At 36.9% G+C, this 19,136-nt stretch overlaps 1 protein-coding gene across 1 annotated transcript; it reads right to left on the bottom strand.

Annotated features, from left to right (window-relative positions):
• Positions 1-280: 280 nt before the first annotated feature.
• LOC133528795 (cytochrome P450 4C1-like) lies at positions 281-15,809 on the bottom strand. Its single transcript, XM_061866260.1, has 10 exons — positions 15,446-15,809; positions 14,487-14,576; positions 14,239-14,349; positions 12,188-12,370; positions 10,786-10,982; positions 10,398-10,464; positions 9,114-9,315; positions 8,536-8,687; positions 7,824-8,009; positions 281-678 (listed from the first exon to the last, which is right to left on the bottom strand). Exons 1-10 carry the CDS (start codon positions 15,591-15,593, stop codon positions 485-487), a joined length of 1,530 nt encoding a protein of 509 aa, XP_061722244.1. The 5' UTR covers positions 15,594-15,809; the 3' UTR covers positions 281-484.
• Positions 15,810-19,136: the final 3,327 nt, after the last annotated feature.

Here is a 19,136-nt window from a genome sequence, read left to right as displayed (position 1 = left end):
TCGTTGACTACCACATACTTTAGAGTATCTTGAAATAGGGCAAGTCCTGTGTGTGTGGTTACTTTCCAGCAGTTCCTGTTATTAAGAAGTAACTCGGCTCTGGCAAAGGCGCTATCCGACAAATTGCTATTTTCCGACCCTTTGTGGCCTAAACAAGGTGCAGGAGATGCATTTTCAGGGTTCCATTTAGCGAAAACTGGAGAAATTTCATGATATATCGCTACAGATCAAAGCGACGGAGAAAAATACGTGCAATAAAGAGAAGATAAAGCTGTAAAAATGCAATGTAAGAATTTATTGGTTTGTGGGTTGCACAAATAGCATTTATTATATTGGTAATCGTAAATCTAAAGTCATGGGTCAATATAGAATTCGGCATCTGTGAGGCTGACGAGGCTGTTCACCACGAAGTTGTTGCTGTATTACGAAGTTAATTAACCTGTCAGTGACAAAAGTGACGTCTACGATCTACGTTCCCGATGATTCATAAGTCTTGTTGCGCGCGACGTAGCCTTCTCCTCTCGAGAGTAAGCTCGTGTCCGTTAACGGCCTTCATCATGACGTCGATCTTGACTCGGATGTGCGGCTTGTTCCCCGCCTCCACCGTCCCTTTCACGAGGTGGAAGCGCAGCACCGAAGACAGCGCCGACTTTATCGACATCATGGCATACTGGTGGCCTGCAATACAATATCTCTCATCAATCTCATCATAAACAAGAGCTGCGTAGTTAAAATGGTACAACGCTTGGACAAGGCTGCGTTTCCACCAGTTGTGCTTAGATGTGTAGCGAAGGTTTTTTTTTATTAATGGTCTACGAACTGGGTGTCATAACTAGTACATTATAAAAAGTATACATTTTCAAACAAAAACTTGTGTGCACCTTAAAATAGCATGCATGAAAAAGAACAGCTAGCTTAAGTTAAAAATAAATAAATTAATAATTATTTCTTTCAGGGATACACTATTTAATACCTATTCTCGCTCAGCGCAGCTGAAGCTGACGCAGACGAAAGAGCGAAAAATGTGTTGCGAGGGATTTGTTGCGAGGCATGGAGGCCAGCGATAAACATTAAAAAAGCGGCCAAGTGCGAGTCGGACTCGCGCATGAAGGGTTCCGTACAATTTAAGACGTATTAAAAAAAAAATCTTATTAGATCTTGTTCAACATTTTACCACTTTGGAAGTGTCTCTCGCGCAAACTATTCAGTTTAGAAAAAAATGATATTAGGAACCTAAATATCATTTTTGAAGACCTATCCATAGATACCCCACACGTATATGTTTGATGAAAAATTTTTTTTTTTTAATTTTATGACGTATTAAAAAAAACTACTCACTAGATCTCGTTCAAACCAATTTTCGGTGGAAGTTTGCATGGTAATGTATATCATATATTTTTTTTAGATTTTTCATTCTGTTATTTTAGAACTTGGATATATCACAAATAAACAAGATTTCTTCTTAATTCACACTTTATTCGTGGAAAAACATTACACAGGAAACAAGTTCAGTACCATAGACATAGAGAACATGAAACAGATGCAGTGTGTCATAGATAAGAAAAAAATGAGACACAAGTAAATTGTATACACAGCCAGACATAAAATAAAATTTAACTTCAACACTCCCACTAAATTTTATATGAGTAACATATCTTAAATTTCCTGCATCACGGCTGTAACAATAAAAATTAAACAAAAAAAATTTTTTTTTTTTTTTTTAAACCCCCATCACCATTTTTTTTTTAACATATACCTTAAATACTACCCCACTCATAGTAGGTATACTACATCACAGATAGTATTTCATCTCTAATACATTTGAATTTATGTGCAGGTAAAGCCTTGGTAAAAATATCGGCCAGCTGATCAGAACTTTTTACATATTTAATTTCAATTAACTTTTGTTTAACCTTTTCTCTAATAAAGTTAAATTTAATATCAATGTGTTTTGTTTTCTTATGGTACACTGGGTTATTTATAAGTTTAATTGCACTTTGGTTATCTAAACATAGAATGGTGCAATTTTGACCAACATCAATTTCTCTGAAAAACTGTCTTAACCATAATAGATTCTTTGCAGCTTCACATCCTGCCATAAATTCAGCCTCTGTTGTTGATAAGGCGACACATGATTGTTTTTGACTAGCCCATGATATGGGCCCATTATTTAGCATGAAAATGTACCCGGAGGTTGATTTTCTTGTGTCTATATCCCCACCAAAATCAGAGTCTGAATATCCAATTAGACTATCTTTCCCTTGATATTTAATACATAAATCTTTGGTGTCTATGAGATATCTAATTATTCTTTTAAGCTGAACCACATGACATGGACCAGGGTTGTTAACATATCGACTTAACAAATTGACACCATATGAAATGTCTGGCCTAGTGGCCATAGACAAAAACAACAATGATCCTATAGCCTCCCTGTATGGAAAATTAATCTGTCTGTTATCATCATCATTAACATAATTACTTATCTGTACATTTGCATCAATAGGTGTATTACAAGGATGTGCTGTATTCATATTAAACCTATTGATCAACTGTTCAATATATTGTTTCTGAGTAATACATATGGAATCATTATTTTTGAAAATTTCTATACCAACAAATCGGGTTAAATTTAATTCTTTAATTTCAAAATGTTGTTTCAAGTAACTTGTAATTTCATTTAATACTGTATCTGATTGAGACATGACTAAAGCATCATCTACATACAATATTAACCAAGCTTTAACACCATTAAATTTACCTACAAACACACAATTGTCTGCTTGTGACTGAATAAAGCCAAATTTTAGCAAAAATTCTGTAAACATTTTGTTCCAGCAACGAGATGCTTGTTTTAAGCCATAGAGAGCTTTATTTAATTTACATATTGTATTGGCAGGAGCTTTTACTCCATCAGGAACCTGCATGAAAATATCTTCCTCTAGATTTCCATATAGGAATGCAGTCTTGACGTCAAACTGTTTAATATTCCAATTATACTCAGCAGCAAGAGACAACAGTATTCGTATGGATTCATACCTTGTTGTGGGTGCAAATATTTCACTATAGTCAAGCCCTTTTATCTGCGTGAATCCACGGGCACAAAGCCGAGCCTTATACCTTTCTATTTGGCCATCTTGACTCTTTTTTATATTAAAAACCCATTTTGACGTAATAGCTCTCTGATTTTTATTTTCAACATAAGTCCAGGTATTATTTCTTTCATGGGCATGAAGTTCCTCTTTTATGGCCCCCAGCCATAGCTCGCACTCTTCACTATTTATAGCTTCTTGATAGGTCACAGGAATGTTTAGTTCAACCAAGTTTGCCTCGAGAAAATTATTTCTACGTGGTCTCAGGGTGATATTTGACCGACTTAAATCATCCAGTATATTTTCTTGTGAAGGTTCATATGTTTCATCATATCTGTCAATTTCTTGTGAAGCTTCACAGTTCTCGTTGCTACTTTCATGAACAGTGTGTATGCTGTCATCACTTCTGAAACTGCCATCACTAGATTCTGTATTATTGATTACCTCTAGTGCTGCCTCTCCTTCTCGGTCTGGAATATTTATTTCTTCATCACCAACAAAAATCCGTGCAATGTTCCTTTTAAATTCAGTGCACTCAGCCTCATTAAAAATAACATCTCTTGACACTGTTATTGTCTTCTTTTCTGGATCATACATTTTGTAGTTAGTATGGTCATAGCCAACTAATATCATCTTACGGCTTTTACTTTCCAACTTCTTTCTTAACACACCTGGCACATGGACATATCCCACACAACCAAATACTCTAACATGATCCAGAGCAGGTTTTACACCACTCCATAATTCCAGAGGTGTAATGTTTGGTGTTTGGCTAGAGGATGTACGGTTTAACAAATAAACAGCACAATTTACTGCTTCAGCCCAAAGACAGAGTGGGACATTTCGGGCATAGAGCATTGATCTAGCATTTTCCACAATCGTTCTAATCTCTCTCTCAGCTCTTCCATTTTGCTCCGGCGTATAAGGAGCCGTAAGCTCGTGAGTTATCCCTTCACTAGTAATATATTCTTTAAATTCTCTACCAGTGTACTCGCCACCATTGTCAGTATGTAAAATACGTACACTGTGTAAGAAAATATTATTAACTTTTGCATTATACTTTTTAAAACACTGTAGTACCTCACTTTTGTTCTTTATAAAGTACACATACCGAAAACTTGTAGCAGCATCTTTAAAGAGAACAAAGTATCTCATACCTTGTACTGATGGCACGCTGAAAGGTCCACAAACATCACTGTAAACCATGTCTCCTGGGTTCACGGGTCCCCTATCAGATTTCTTGAATGGTTGACGAGCATGCTTCCCGTAGGCACAACCTTCACAAACGAATTTGTCACAGTCTGATAAGTCCACACCAGTAATCACATTATTTTTACACATTTTTTTAATTTCCTTGACATTCATATGTCCTAAGCGCTCATGCCAAACTTTAAGGTCCTGTTTTTGAACAATGTTGCACACTGGGTTTTGATATGTTTTCACTTTCATTTTATACAGGTTATTACTCTGCAAAGATCCACACATCACGATCTCATTGTCTTTGTAGATCATCGCATCATAACCAACCTTGACAATTTTATATCCCTGTCTTGCCACTAAGCCTTCAGAGAATAAATTTCTACGCATTGTAGGCACATAAAGCACATTATTCAGAATGCTTTTCTCCCACTGTCCATTAACATACTTGCTGATTAAAATATTTCCACAGCCAGCAACTTCAATATCCTCTTGATTTCCCAATTTCAAAGGTGATCCTGTGTATTCACATAATTTTATAAAATTGTCCTTCCTGTAGGACATGTGGACTGAAGCACCACTATCCATGATCCACTCATTATTCTCCTCACTGACATCACCGTCAGTGCTAGATATGTTAAATGCTAGCATATTCTTATCACCTTGTTTCCTTTTTTGTTTAGGTGCTTGACAGTCTCTAGCAAAATGGCCCCGTTTTCCACATTGATAACAAACAAACCGATGTTGTTGTTGTTGCTGATGTTGTTTATCACTCGAACATTTGCCTGATTTCATTGATGGAAATGACTTCTTCTTTGAACCTGGGTTTGCAACTAACAATGCTGTTTCACTCTCTTCTTCATTGAAACTAGCCTCTTCATCCAGCAAGCGGGCTGTCAAATTGATAATAGTTTGATTACTAGGATCCAGCGACATCCATGCCTGACGAAGAGATCTATACTTCGGAGGCAGAGTACTCAATACTTTCGTCATGATGGCTGTATCACTGATTTCCTCCCCACATTCTTTTAACTGTTTTGCCAAGCTTTCCACTTTAGAAATATGCTGAGCAATGTTATCTCCCGCTGACATCTTGTATTGATAAAAACGTTCATGAATGATCATTTTAGTCAACTCCGACTTTTGTTCATATATAGATTCAAGTCTATTCATAATCTGAAGCGCTGTCTCACAATTTTCAATGAGTGCTATTTGTTTTAAATCCATTGCAGACGTCATTATAAACATGGCCATTCCGTCGTCTTTATTCCATTGCGTGGCGTTTGTTTCCGGCTTTATCTTATTAATATCCAATCCTTTAGCACGTAACGCACATTTAATTTGAAACTTCCATTGTTTGAAATTAGATCCATCGAATTTATCGAGATTCATCATTTTGCCGACCTCCATTTTTTTAGGTTAGGTCCAATGTGGTACGACTTCACAATGCAAAACTTTCACTGCTCTTTGTTTATTTATAATATCAATTTAGGGCAACATCCTGGGCCCATAACCACTTGGATATATCACAAATAAACAAGATTTCTTCTTAATTCACACTTTATTCGTGGAAAAAACATTACACAGGAAACAAGTTCAGTACCATAGACATAGAGAACATGAAACAGATGCAGTGTGTCATAGATAAGAAAAAAATGAGACACAAGTAAATTGTATACACAGCCAGACATAAAATAAAATTTAACTTCAACAGTTACAGGGGGGGGGGACACACTTTTTTTCACTTTGGAAGGTTCTCTCGCGCAAACTATTCAGTTTAGAAAAAAATGATATTAGAAACCTTAATATCATTTTTGAAGACCTATCCATAGATACCCCACACGTATGGGTATGATGAAAAAAAAAATTTTTTTTAAATTTCATGACGTTTTAAAAAAAAAACTACTTACTAGATCTCATTCAAACCAATTTTCGGTGAAAGTTTACATGGCAATGTATATCATATATTTTTTTTAGATTTTTCATTCTGTTATTTTAGAAGTTACGGGGGGGGGGGGACACACTTTTTACCACTTTGGAAGTGTCTCTCGCGCAAACTATTCAGTTTAGAAAAAAATGATATTAGAAACCTCAATATCATTTTTGAAGACCTATCCATAGATACCCCACACGTATGGGTTTGATGAAAAAAAAATTTTTTTTTAAATTTCATGACGTTTTAAAAAAAAACTACTTACTAGATCTCATTCAAACCAATTTTCGGTGGAAGTTTACATGGCAATGTATATCATATATTTTTTTAGATTTTTCATTCTGTTATTTTAGAAGTTACGGGGGGGGGGACACACTTTTTACCACTTTGGAAGTGTCTCTCGCGCAAACTATTCAGTTTAGAAAAAAATGATATTAGAAACCTCAATATCATTTTTGAAGACCTATCCATAGATACCCCACACGTATGGGTTTGATGAAAAAAGATTTTTTGAGTTTCAGTTCTAAGTATGGGGAACCCCCAAAATTTATTGTTTTTTTTCTATTTTTGTGTGAAAATCTTAATGCGGTTCATAGAATACATCCACTTACTAAGTTTGAACAGTACAGCTCTTATAGTTTCGGAAAAAAGTGGCTGTGACAGAATCGGACAGACAGACGGACATGACGAATCTATAAGGGTTCCGTTTTTTGCCATTTGGCTACGGAACCCTAAAAATATGCTTCTGTCTCATCCACCCACCCCGCTCGCTTATTTGAAAAGAGCCCGCCCGCACCGCTCAGTTACATAGCACATCTCTGGTGGAATCTTTCACATCGTGCCATATCCTTGCTCTATGGTTCGTCGCACCACTTAGGTATCTCGCACAGCTTTGCTGAAAACGCAGCCTAAAGAAGGCATTGATCCTTTCTTGAGAAGATGTGACAGTAAAGATAATGCAGCTACAAAAATATCATCAGCTAAAAGTCGCCTCCGCCCATTGAACCCATGCCACAAAGCTAATACTACTCGTATGTAAAAAGCTGACCATTTTACAAAAATACTAGAAAATTATTATGTCAGAGCCAAGGCTCGGAACCGGTTATAATATACCGGTAAATACTGGTTTATTTCGGTTTTTCTCCGAACTTTTATAAGAACGCGAACGTTTTATGTACTTTATTGTAACCTAAAAAACCGGTTTATTCGACGAGCGACGAAACGGTCGGCCGGCTGGCTGTAGATGTGCCACGTAAACATATACTGACATAGGAAGCAACCGGTTTTTATTGCTCTAATCCGTTTAATTTGAGAAGAACTCTTCTCATAAATATCGGTTTAAAAATAACGGTTTTTCTATCGAAACCGAAATTAATAAAGTTTTGCGCCAAGTACATGATAAAGGTTTAGAAATTTAACCGGTTTCCGAACCTTGGTCAGAGCTAAATGGCTAAAACGTGTTCGAAAAGGTTATCGCGAATACGAATGTACTGGAAAGAGAAAGAAGTTCCATTCGACAAGAGACCGTCAGCTTTGTAAGTTTCACTATTGATTCCGCTATCGTGTCATCAGCCTCTCAGACGCTTGACAATGCTTATTACCAATGCAATTCCTCGGGCCGATGCTGAACGCCATGAATGCGCAGGGGTGCTTCAGTGCAACTCGCTCCGGCAGGAAGCGGTCTGGGTTGAACGCGTCCGCGTCGGGGCCCCAGTACTTGGGGTTTCGTTGTGTGCCCCACACGGAGGCTGCTATGCCACTGCCAGCGGGCAGCACGTATCCTGATGCTGCAGGAAAAAAATATGTTTATTCTACACGTACGACTAACCATTAAGTAACCTGAATCTACTAGCGCTTCGGAAATCTAAATCATTAATAAAACCTCAGCTGGTGACTTAGGATAAGTAACATTATTCCATATAGACATGCGCGCCGGCAGATTCACTACAGATTGACAGAGTATGAGTTCGGTTACGTTGATTAGCGACACCATGACGGAAAGTTAAAAATGCCATTGTATTGTGCCATGTATGGGTGCTTTAACTCAACAAATTTTAATAAATAATTACTTTTTTCTTTGTTTCCGTGGTTTCGCCAAAATATTTTCAACTAATTGCCCTAACCATAGGAGTTTGATACACATTGTTGAATATACACAGACATGCTGTGCGCATTTTCGTCCTATAACATGTCCGCCCCTTGCTATTGATGTACTTTTTGTACATAAATTTCAGTTTGCAGAAACACTCCATTCTGATTTTTGAATTAAAATATATGAGGGTTACCAGCCTTCCTTTCTAATACGTAACTTACGTAAGGTAACTTCCTCCTCGACCTTCCTGATGAGGAACGGCGCTGGCGGGAACAGTCGGAGCGTTTCCTTGATAACACAGTCCAGGTACTTCAGCTGCATTAAGTCCTCTTTTTGGAGGAGTCGGTCAGAGTCGCCGAAAACTTCGTCTAATCTACTTACAAACACGTACAATTTTCAACTGTTTTGTGAACTTATTGTGATGGGCTGTTTAATATATTTAAACAAATTACAAATAATAAGCTATAAAAAACATTTGGATAGCAGCATTGTACGGAACCCCTAGTGGTGACCTTTCCTTGGGTAGTAATGAGGAATATTTAAGAAATGATCACTAATAAATTCAACTTGCTATGTTAGATATCTGTCTCCAAGGTTGTATCAGGAACACCGTCTCCCGGAGTAAAATTAAATTGGTAGGAATACCTGAGATGATAGCTTAGAGAATGTAGAATTATGTCATTGAAATAGAAGATGGAGGAATCGTGGGTAGGTAGCCAATAAGAGTGACCAACGAGCTAGTCAAAATAACCGGTGGAGAATGATTGTAAAGTACAAAAATAGATTGAGAAGAACTTACTCTGCATGGACCTTGTCTTGTATATGAGGATACTTGGCCAGAAGGTCGAGTGCATATCCGATGGTGGAAGCGGTAGAATCGGTGCTTCCAATGATGAGTGTCAGGATTTCTTCCCGCAACTCCTCATTGCTGTACCCACCCTCGGTGCCCGAGAAGTGAATCAGCAGCTCGAGGAATGACTTGGAGTCGTAATCTGATAAGTCTGTCAATGACAATGTTACAATACATTGTATATTTTGTTTAATCTACGGTATGTTTTAATAAAAGAATCACTAATCATTGTTAGTCGCGTTAAAATGCATCGAGAGAAGTCATTGATCATATCACGACCTACTATTTACAAATTACCTCCTCTAGCATGAACACAGACCACTACAAGGCCAGTAATCAATGGCGGCACGCACGACCGTCATATCTGGTTCCACCACTGTCGTGCAAAAATGGTTCTCTAGTGATTCACATATAGTCCTTCCTATGTAGTAATAGATACTGGTTTTACTAATGAATTTACTGATCTGAATTTTAATTGAAGAAGAATGAAATGTCACCGCGCAGCATTGCGGGTTGAATTTAAGCATTTCATTGTGTGTAGCATACATATATTTTTTTATAAATTTTCTATAAAGAAAAGTAGCTACTGTATGTAATTGCATGATTTCTGTAGTAATCTAAATTGTATTTTATTTACCTTATTTAATGCATGTTAATTATAAGATGTAATGTTTTGAAAAGATGTGTCCCGCCGAATTTCTTGCCGGTCCATATTGGGATACCCTACTCCAATTCAAGGAGGGATTTAAATCTTCTCGGGTCAGAGGTGTAGGGTTAGAGCCGGTGTAGCTTTATTTAACGTTCATAAGTGCATTGTAATATGCCTACTTGAATAATAAACTATCTTTATCTTATCTTTATCCAGAGGGTTGAGGTCTGGGCCATATGACGGCTATTCTTTGTGTAAAATAAAGTAAATTTTATACGCTCACATTTACGTGGTTATGCCTTGAGTGCAGGGACTGCTTTTAACAGAACTTAATAGACCTTGTTTTTAAATAGGGTGTGGCTCAACTTTACAATTGGTTCATATACTTTAGTCCCAGCTTTCACAGAACTGAATCTCTGTTAGCCCTGAATAGGACACACGAAGCATACCGCCGCGTAAAATGAGAGACAATAACCTCGTTGATCTCTCCGTCCAGCGACACTCGCTTCTCGACTGTTTTTGGATACACTTGTCTTCTTTCTTTTGGTTTTCATGCCAGAGGTCATTTTACGTCGTTTACTTACCAATGGTTCGATCTGCTTTAGGATTTTTTTGTTGAGTTTTTAGTTCTTCGCGTTTCTTCATTATCACCTACAAAATTGCAAAGACTATTTAAGGAGGTTCATCATATTCCTACATCGCTTAAGGAAGGTTTCAGATTATTCTCGGTTTTATTTTTCCTTTTTCTTTACATATTCTTATATCCCTATCCTATCTCTGTCTGTATCTGTTACCTCTTCACAGTTAAGTCGCTGAACCGATTTAGATGTATGGAGATAGTTTGAAGCTCGAAGAAGGATATCGGGTAGTTTTTATCAATCATCATCATTATTCCACGCAAATGAAGTCGCGGGAAGAAACTAGTCGTTCTATATTCATTTGAATAGCTGAATCAAGTTTACAAAAACTTACGTGATCTGTGAACCCGTGTAAGACCTCACAGCTGGTTCGCTGCTGGCGGTACTGCGGGGAGCACCGAAACAGCCACGCCGGTTGCAGCCAAAGGCGGAAGATGCGCTCCGTCACTACCTGGGTTACTCGGCCCAGCTCCACGAGGAACGGGGACACGGCGTCATCCTGGGCGTTTATCTTCACGCCGAGGGTCGTTTCTGTAAATCCACGGACCTTTATATTAAAGTCCATCACCACACACTTCATTCTCGTTAATAATCATTACACATTTGCTATTGTCAACTTACATTCAACGTTTAACCAGATTATTTTCGAAATTCAGGTCTATATTCGAAATCATAAAAATTTCTTGCCTATATTTACTTCGCATAATAGCTATTGGCATAGCAACGTTTGGCGTAACTATTGATCCGAATAAATTGACTATCTTAATTTTTATGCGAAACTTGTCTTGCTTAGAAGATTTTCGCCATACAGGTTAAATGTCATAAAATTCTTATATCGAATCCTTCACTACGCATAACCCTTATAGGCTATGCGAATACACTTGTCTTGTCTGATAAATTTCCATCCTACAGGCGAAATGTCATAAGATTCTTATGTCGAATCCTTCTATACGCATAACCCGCATAGCCTTAATTCGAATATCCATATTTTTTATGCGCATATACTTGTCTTGTCTAAGAAATTTCCATCCTACAAGTTAAATGTCATAAGATTCTTATGTTGAATCCTTCTATACGCATAACCCATATAGCCTAAATCCAAATATCATAAAACTTATACTAGGTATTAATGCGTAAGTTACCCAATATTAACTTTATTTAATATCAAGCCTAACCTAACTTACCCTACTTTTCTAACAATCCATATTTGTGGGGGTCGCAGTTCTAACCTAATCTAACCTGCATTTCTGGCAACAGTTCGTCTTTGTGGGAGTCGCAGTTCTAACCTAACCTGATTTTATGACAACAGTTCGTCTTTGTGAGGATGGCAGTAACCTAACCTGCTTTTATGAAAACAGTTCGTTTATGTAAAGATCCAGTTCTATCCTAACCTAACCTTCTATTATGACAATTAATGAATCAAGTGATTTTGGAGGGATAGGGTCGGCACGAAAGCTTGTACTTTGCAAAACAAGGGAAATCTATTCATAACTGTTTTTAATAGCAAGGAAGAATTAGCACAAGCACGTAAGTAGACAAAGTTTCGTGAAACGAACCACTTTTTTTGTTTTAATTCTATACTATAAGTGTGTTTTTTCTGTGAACACTGAAGAACTAAAACGTCATATTACAGCGTCAATTTATAATCGTAAGTTAAAAACCACCACGAGAATAGGAACTGAATTAAGGCCACAGTATGACCTTGCAGTCTCATGCTCTATTCTATGGATACTAGCCACAAGTGGTGTCCAGGGTGTAGGAGCCGATGTAAGGGCGCAGCTTGACCTCGCGGCCTCCGGCCTCGCCCAGCTTGCGAGCCAGCTTCATGCTCTGCCTCGCGAACACGGGGACAAAGCTCTCCACTATCTTTGGTTTGAATGCTGGCTGCAGTATCTTTCGCCTTTGTCTCCAGATTGAAACTAAAAATATATATATATAAATTTCATGAAAAAAAAATACGCTTTGGGATTTTTTTTTATACGGATACACGTAGATACATATTTCAAATTGATACCAATATCTATGGTAATCATTATAAAATCCAAAATAATTCCAACTTCCAAGTTTACTTTTATAAACTTGAGAAGCTAAATTCGAAATTCCATTCCAATTTAAAAATTAATAATTCGGAAATTTCCGTTCCTATCCTAAAATGTCGCAACCCTACGAGTTGAGAACATCAATAATTGTCTCAACGCTTAAAATTGAATATAACCGACAAAATCTAAACTAACAAATACCAATCCTCAGAAAAAACAAATTTAGAAAAATTAAATAATATTTCACTAAGCATATTTCCAACTGTAAATATAGACGATAAACTTAAGTAACTATATTTACACTTATGTTAATTTACACTTTAATTATTTAAATTAAGCTAGATTTGAAGACATGAATACAATTAATTTTTTTATTTATTATAGGTAAAAAACTTAAGTAAGTCACCTGTTGTATGTAGTTGTGACGTGTTCGAATAGACATTTGTTTTGTTTGTGTGTATCTTTTAAACATGTATTGTCTATTCGAACACGTCACAACTACATACAACAGGTGACTTACTTAAGTTTTTTACCTATATCTATTTTATCATACTGTAAAGTTTTTTGACAGGAATTTGTGCGGGGATCAACCTCTTTATTGCCTAGGGTAAGGGACTCGGAAGCCAATTCGATCTTGTAAGTTTTGCTATCAAAACGATGTAATTTTGTTATCATTCGTGCGTGCATTTCGCTCATACATGTGTATAGATGTACACTACTGTGTGAGAGTACATCTACTGTATCACGGGCTCATGATAACAAATTAGATGGCATCACGGTAATCTAACCCTGCCCACAGAGAGTAAGAAGAAATTGTAAGAAATGAATTTTGTTTGATTACAAGAAACCGCTTTAATAATAATAATTATAATTCTACATGACATTAAAGCTCTCCAAGAGGCCTCTACGTGTTGGATCTATATCCCCACGCAAGCCTATCAGAAGACCGGGATTTATAGGCCCGTGCAATCCAAGGAGATACAATAATAATAACAATAAAATGCTTTATTGCACACTACAAAAAAAAATGGTACAAAGTATGTAAAGGTATAAATATGTAGGTAACAACAGGCGGGCTAACTAAACAGCGATCTCTTCCAGACAACCTTCAGATAGAGAAATGGCGAACGTAATCAAGGTAACGGGTGGTGCAAAAATAATAATAAAATACTAAAATAAAATACATATACTACAAATATTTAATATATATATACTACATTTATTACTATATAAACAATAAATAAATAACAAATAAATACAGTTACTAAATATGTAATAAAATAAATCGGTCTAGAGCATGTCGGGCTACGCTCCGTGTAAATGTTTAATATTTAGTTTCATTCATATTAACGCATAGTACAGCAATAAGAGCGGGATGCATTCATACTACACGTGTCTCGCTCTAATAATAATAATTATGCGCTTATTGTATATAATTAGAGCGAGACAGATGCATCGCGCTCCTAGTCGGGCTAAATTAAATTCATCGTGTGACAATTGTAGATTTTGGTGAAACAGAAAGAATATGCCAATGGCAATTTTTCTTGATATATGTCGCACTTGTCAGGTTGGTGAAAAAGGGGCCTGGTCGGCTAATTTTGGAACACTGGCTCAAAGAAGGCGCATGTTCTTGGCGAAACTTCACATGACAATTTCACCAAAACTAAACGATCTGAACTAAAACACATATATACCTACACATCAGCATTAAATGATGTTCGAGATGGAAAAGTATTCTATTAGAGTACCTGGAGCAAATATAGTCCCGTAGCCGATGACCGGCCTCGTGAATCGGTGCAGGTCGTCCTTCTCCAGACACGTCCTCATCACCATCTCCAGGTCCACTGGATCCACGGAAACTGGTTCAAAAACAAAACAACAGTTTCATTTTTTTTATAATTTTAGCGTTTTTCAAAACTTGGGGCAAATAAATAAGTTCTCAATGAATTGAGGTCCTTCTACGACATTCTGAAGTCAGCTAAAAAACAATACTCACTAAAATAAAGTATGGGGCCCAACCAGGCCTTCATTAAACCTCCATTTTCTATTGCGAAGTAGCTTAGTTCTTTTAGTGAAGACATGATATCTGAAATCAAAAAAGTAAAAAAGAATTTTAAGAACCTTTGCCATGCGCTGGAAAAAGTTTTTTTTTTAGTAATATGCCGCATAATGCCGCACCACGATACGATCCGACCGGACCGGTACAGACTGGACGTTCGTTTCGTCCGTGCAATTTTATTTAGTATGTTCGTCATGTTTATTTTATGTTTCTTTCCTTTTTTCTGTTACCTTCCGTGACTATTTCGCACTCGATGGTCTCATCGGAAGATCAGCGCTGGAAGTCGCCAGCAACATGCTGAGATGAGGCCATTTCGTGACACTTTACTCTCACTATGTTCTCTTTTATGTCTGTCTATTACTGTTTGTGTGTTTATGAATAAAACAAATTCTATTCTATTCTATTCTAATAGGTCTGACTTATCTGAGAAAAAGCAAAAGTATCATATTTTTGTGGAGAGAGAGGACAGAGAACACGATATAACCTTGAGAAAGTTTATATATATTTAGATGTCTTACATGGAAGGGGAACATTTACAGTTCTTATACGTAGTTGAATTCGCGAGTATAGTAATAGATTTTTTACCATGTCAAGGACTGTTTGATATAGATAACTTTTAACCAAAAACATCCACCATCACAGAATAATTTAAATTTTCCTCAATTTCATCATCAAATACTAACTTGATGACAATGAGACCTCAAAACATGTACATATGTCTATAAGGATTAGCCCTTTATTGGAGGTAGCAGTATTTACAACATGTACTTACCCTCTCTATCTTCTTGTGAACTGATGGTGCCCTTTAAGGGCAGGTAATCCTTACCCGTGAACGCGAGTTCAATACACCCTCCATCGGAGATAGCATTGTCTGTGAGTCTGTGACACGCACTCACCCTCTGTGTTTCCCATGAATTTATAGGCCGCCCCTATGAGAGGTAGCTCTCTCACGCTCGGAACCCGAGCCGCGAGTTGGTACATCCTCCTCCGACGATACCGGAACGTTAGGAACCATAACAAAGGTATCAGCACCCACCAGATCATCGCGGCGAACAATGGTGTGCTTACAAGTCACGGTACTTTATAAAACGTATATTTGCTACAAAGTAACAGTAGCGCTGAATATTACAGTTTTTACACGAGGCCAATTACTGAGATAATACAAATAATTCTATCCTCTAAAATAAAGGTAGTAAAATTGAACAAGGACGAGCTGGCGTGACTCGTATTACTCATACCTACAAGTGATCTGCCAAGACTGATGTAGACTAAGGTCAGGGGTAGGAACCCCTGACCCTACTATTATATTAATAGGGTTGAGAGGGGTCGATTGAGACACTCTTAGAAAAACTGCGATTAGTTAGGATATTTTATTTGATTTTTTTAGCAGATTTACCAGATCAGACTTTCGGAATAGAGCAGACCTTCCAACGGCAATGCCTACAATAAAAAATAATGTATTAATAAACAGTTTTTCTTGTTAATTTCTTAATAATAATTACTCTAATTTACATGAGTCGCAAGTGAACTTAAGGATTTATATTTCCTTAGCTTAATGATAATAAACGCATTGCTCAAATGATACAGAGGTTTCGGAATAAACGAAAATATCAAGGATGTTATACACTTTTTTGAGATTTTGAGTAATCGGGGAACATACATAAAAAAAGATTCCGACGAATTGAGAACCTCTCCTCGTTTTTAAAAGTTGTTTAAAAATAGCTATATTATGATGAAATGAAACCCATACAATTAAACTAATGTTAATAGTACCTAGATCGCCAAGCCGATTCGAGTTTTAGTCATTCGATCTGATTCCGAAATTATACTGATCAACTAAAACTCGAATTGGCCTGAAGATCTACTCGTCGCCATAAACACCAAAAATTTGTTAATAATCGTAACTTTTAAGGATAGCTACTTATTAAATCAACAATAATATGGTCGGTGCTACATTGCCCTCAAATACCCAACATTACATAAATTACACACGTCTCGACTGATTTTAATACTGTAAATCTCTGACCCATAAAATACGATATAATAAAACACATTTTAGTAACACTTTGATGCTACAGCAATTTAGTCAATAGACCAAACATAATCTATCTACTCCTAACAATACTTAGAGCACTAGAAAACAATAACATTTCCTGATTTGATTTCCTCTCGCGTTGATCGGCTAAAAGTGAGCTGGTTGCGCCTTAAGGCGCCCTCTTAGATACAAATAAATACCTATATATTTCCCTGAATTTGTCGAAGAATAGACGTTGATTCTATTGACCCCGGTTTACCCTACTACTATTGAAACAAAGCTTTAGCACCAGGTAATAGTTATATACAGTTATTTTTTTCCGAAATTCATCCGTTCAAGAGCGAGTTCTCATACTCTTTATTGCTAATAGGAATAGGTAATTACATGTTAATTTATATAACTAGAATAAATAATCTAGAATAATACACGCGCGCAGACGGAACCGCAGGCAGAGTTAGTAAATCAAATAAAACAATTTGACCCACGAACCCTCCCGGCTGAGATATACGTAACTCATAATTGTGTTCATTAAACACATTAAACACACAGCTACGTACTGTCAGGTCTCGTCAGGTCAGGTCACGGTCACGACTACTAAATACTGCAACATTGTACGTAGACCGTGATTGTTTATTCCGTTAATTTAAATGGTGCATTGTTAGGAAGCACTGGTGGCCTAGCGGTAAGAGCGTGCGACTTGCAATCCGGAGGTCGCGGGTTCAAACCCTGGCTCGTACCAATAAGTTTTTCGGAACTTACGTACGAAATATCATTTGATATTTACCAGTCGCTTTTCGGTGAAGAAAAACATCGTGAGGAAACCGGACTAATCCCAACAAGGCCTAGTTTACCCCTCTGGGTTGGAAGGTCAGATGGCAGTCGCTTTCGTAAAAACTAGTGCCTACGCCAAATCTTGGGATTAGTTGTCAAGCGGACCCCAGGCTCCCATGAGCCGTGGCAAAATGCCGGGACAACGCGAGGAAGAAGAAAGGTGCATTGTTAGGCTTAAGTTGGTATCTCAAAGACACCGGTATAAAGATGATCAATAATTTTATTTTATCTGATATGACGCTTACGAGTATGTACACTTGCCTTAGGGCTTTTTTACATATTGATTGATTAGTGTTTCGTACGAGTTTATACATTTGCTTCCACCCTTCCGACTGAATAAATATATATAAATTCTTATAAAAAAATGAATTCTAGTAATGTTTTGTTTAGTAATTAGTACCTGTAAGTAATTACGGTTGTGGAAGCGAAGCGCGGGACGTTTCAATACAGGCCCTGTACGCCTAAAGAGAGGCTCCAGCAAATGTTTATTATAATGTCTGTAAATAGATAATAAAGATTTTTTTCATTTTGTTTTCTTTGTTTTCATGAGGTGTGCGGTAGGGCTCATGCAAGCATGCGTCCCCAGAGGGGCCCACAGATCAGATGTGGATGTCAACTTGGGATAACCTTCTTATAGATGGAGGACTAAGAGGGCTTCAAAAGTAGGGTGACCATCCCCTGAAGACATAAGCCCTCCAAAAATTATGAATGATTTATTTAGATACACTCATTCTTGAGCTTATGAAATATTTCCTACAATTAAGTCTATAGACCAGCGGTTGAACAAAAATGGGTTTCGATAATATTAAAGTTTTTTCTTTTTTGATATGTCATTGGGAGTATGTTAAATAATACTTTGGTAAAAAGTTAGAAATTTTAAGGTTGAGCTTTCGGTTATATTTAAATATTTTAATTTTTGCTAATAACTAAGTAAATATAGAATTAAAGTTACAGAAAACTTTAGCATATCGAATAACACTTCAATTTATGTACAATTTTCAGTTTTTAGAAATCTGGAACAGCTGCTTTCTGGTAAACGTAAAAACACGAGTTATTTTGTAAATATAGAATTAGAGTTGCTGATATTGCAAAATTACGATATTATCGATCAACTTAGTATTCTAGTAAAAAGTTAGACATGTAGACAATGTGCTTGTCTAGATATTGATTTCAGGTTAAGCAGTATAGCTAATATTGAATTAAAGTTTGTAGAGTTAATAATAATCGATCATCAACAATGATCTCAGTTACTAAACAAAAATTTAGAAATATAAAATCACGGCGACACTCATTACTGATATGTATGCATTCCTTGCTTATATAAATACGTTAAGTTTCAAACGCGCGGCAAGTTTGCGCGCGCCGCGCGCTGTGGCAGGAGGCAGCGAACAACGGTAGTGGGGAGCGGGGTGCCCTTGACTGCGTTTACGGTCCATCAAAAAAATTCCTAAAGCGTGTTTTAAATTAATAGCAATACAAAATTGTTATTTTGTTGTTACTATAATAGGTATTGCCCGCGGTTTCGTTCACGTAGAATTCGTTATCGCGTTACATGAATATTATTTATTTATTTAAACTTTATTGCACAAACAAAAAAAAACACAAATGGCGGACTTAATGCCAAAAGGCATTCTCTACCAGTCAACCATGGGGTAAAATAGAGACAAAAAAAACACATTCTCATACAGATGACCACCCTTCCTTGTACCATTTTAAAAGCC

Source organism: Cydia pomonella, chromosome 20, assembly GCF_033807575.1.
Source record: "Cydia pomonella isolate Wapato2018A chromosome 20, ilCydPomo1, whole genome shotgun sequence".
Lineage (NCBI taxonomy): Eukaryota > Metazoa > Arthropoda > Insecta > Lepidoptera > Tortricidae > Cydia > Cydia pomonella.
This window is presented reverse-complemented; position numbering and strand designations above follow the sequence as displayed.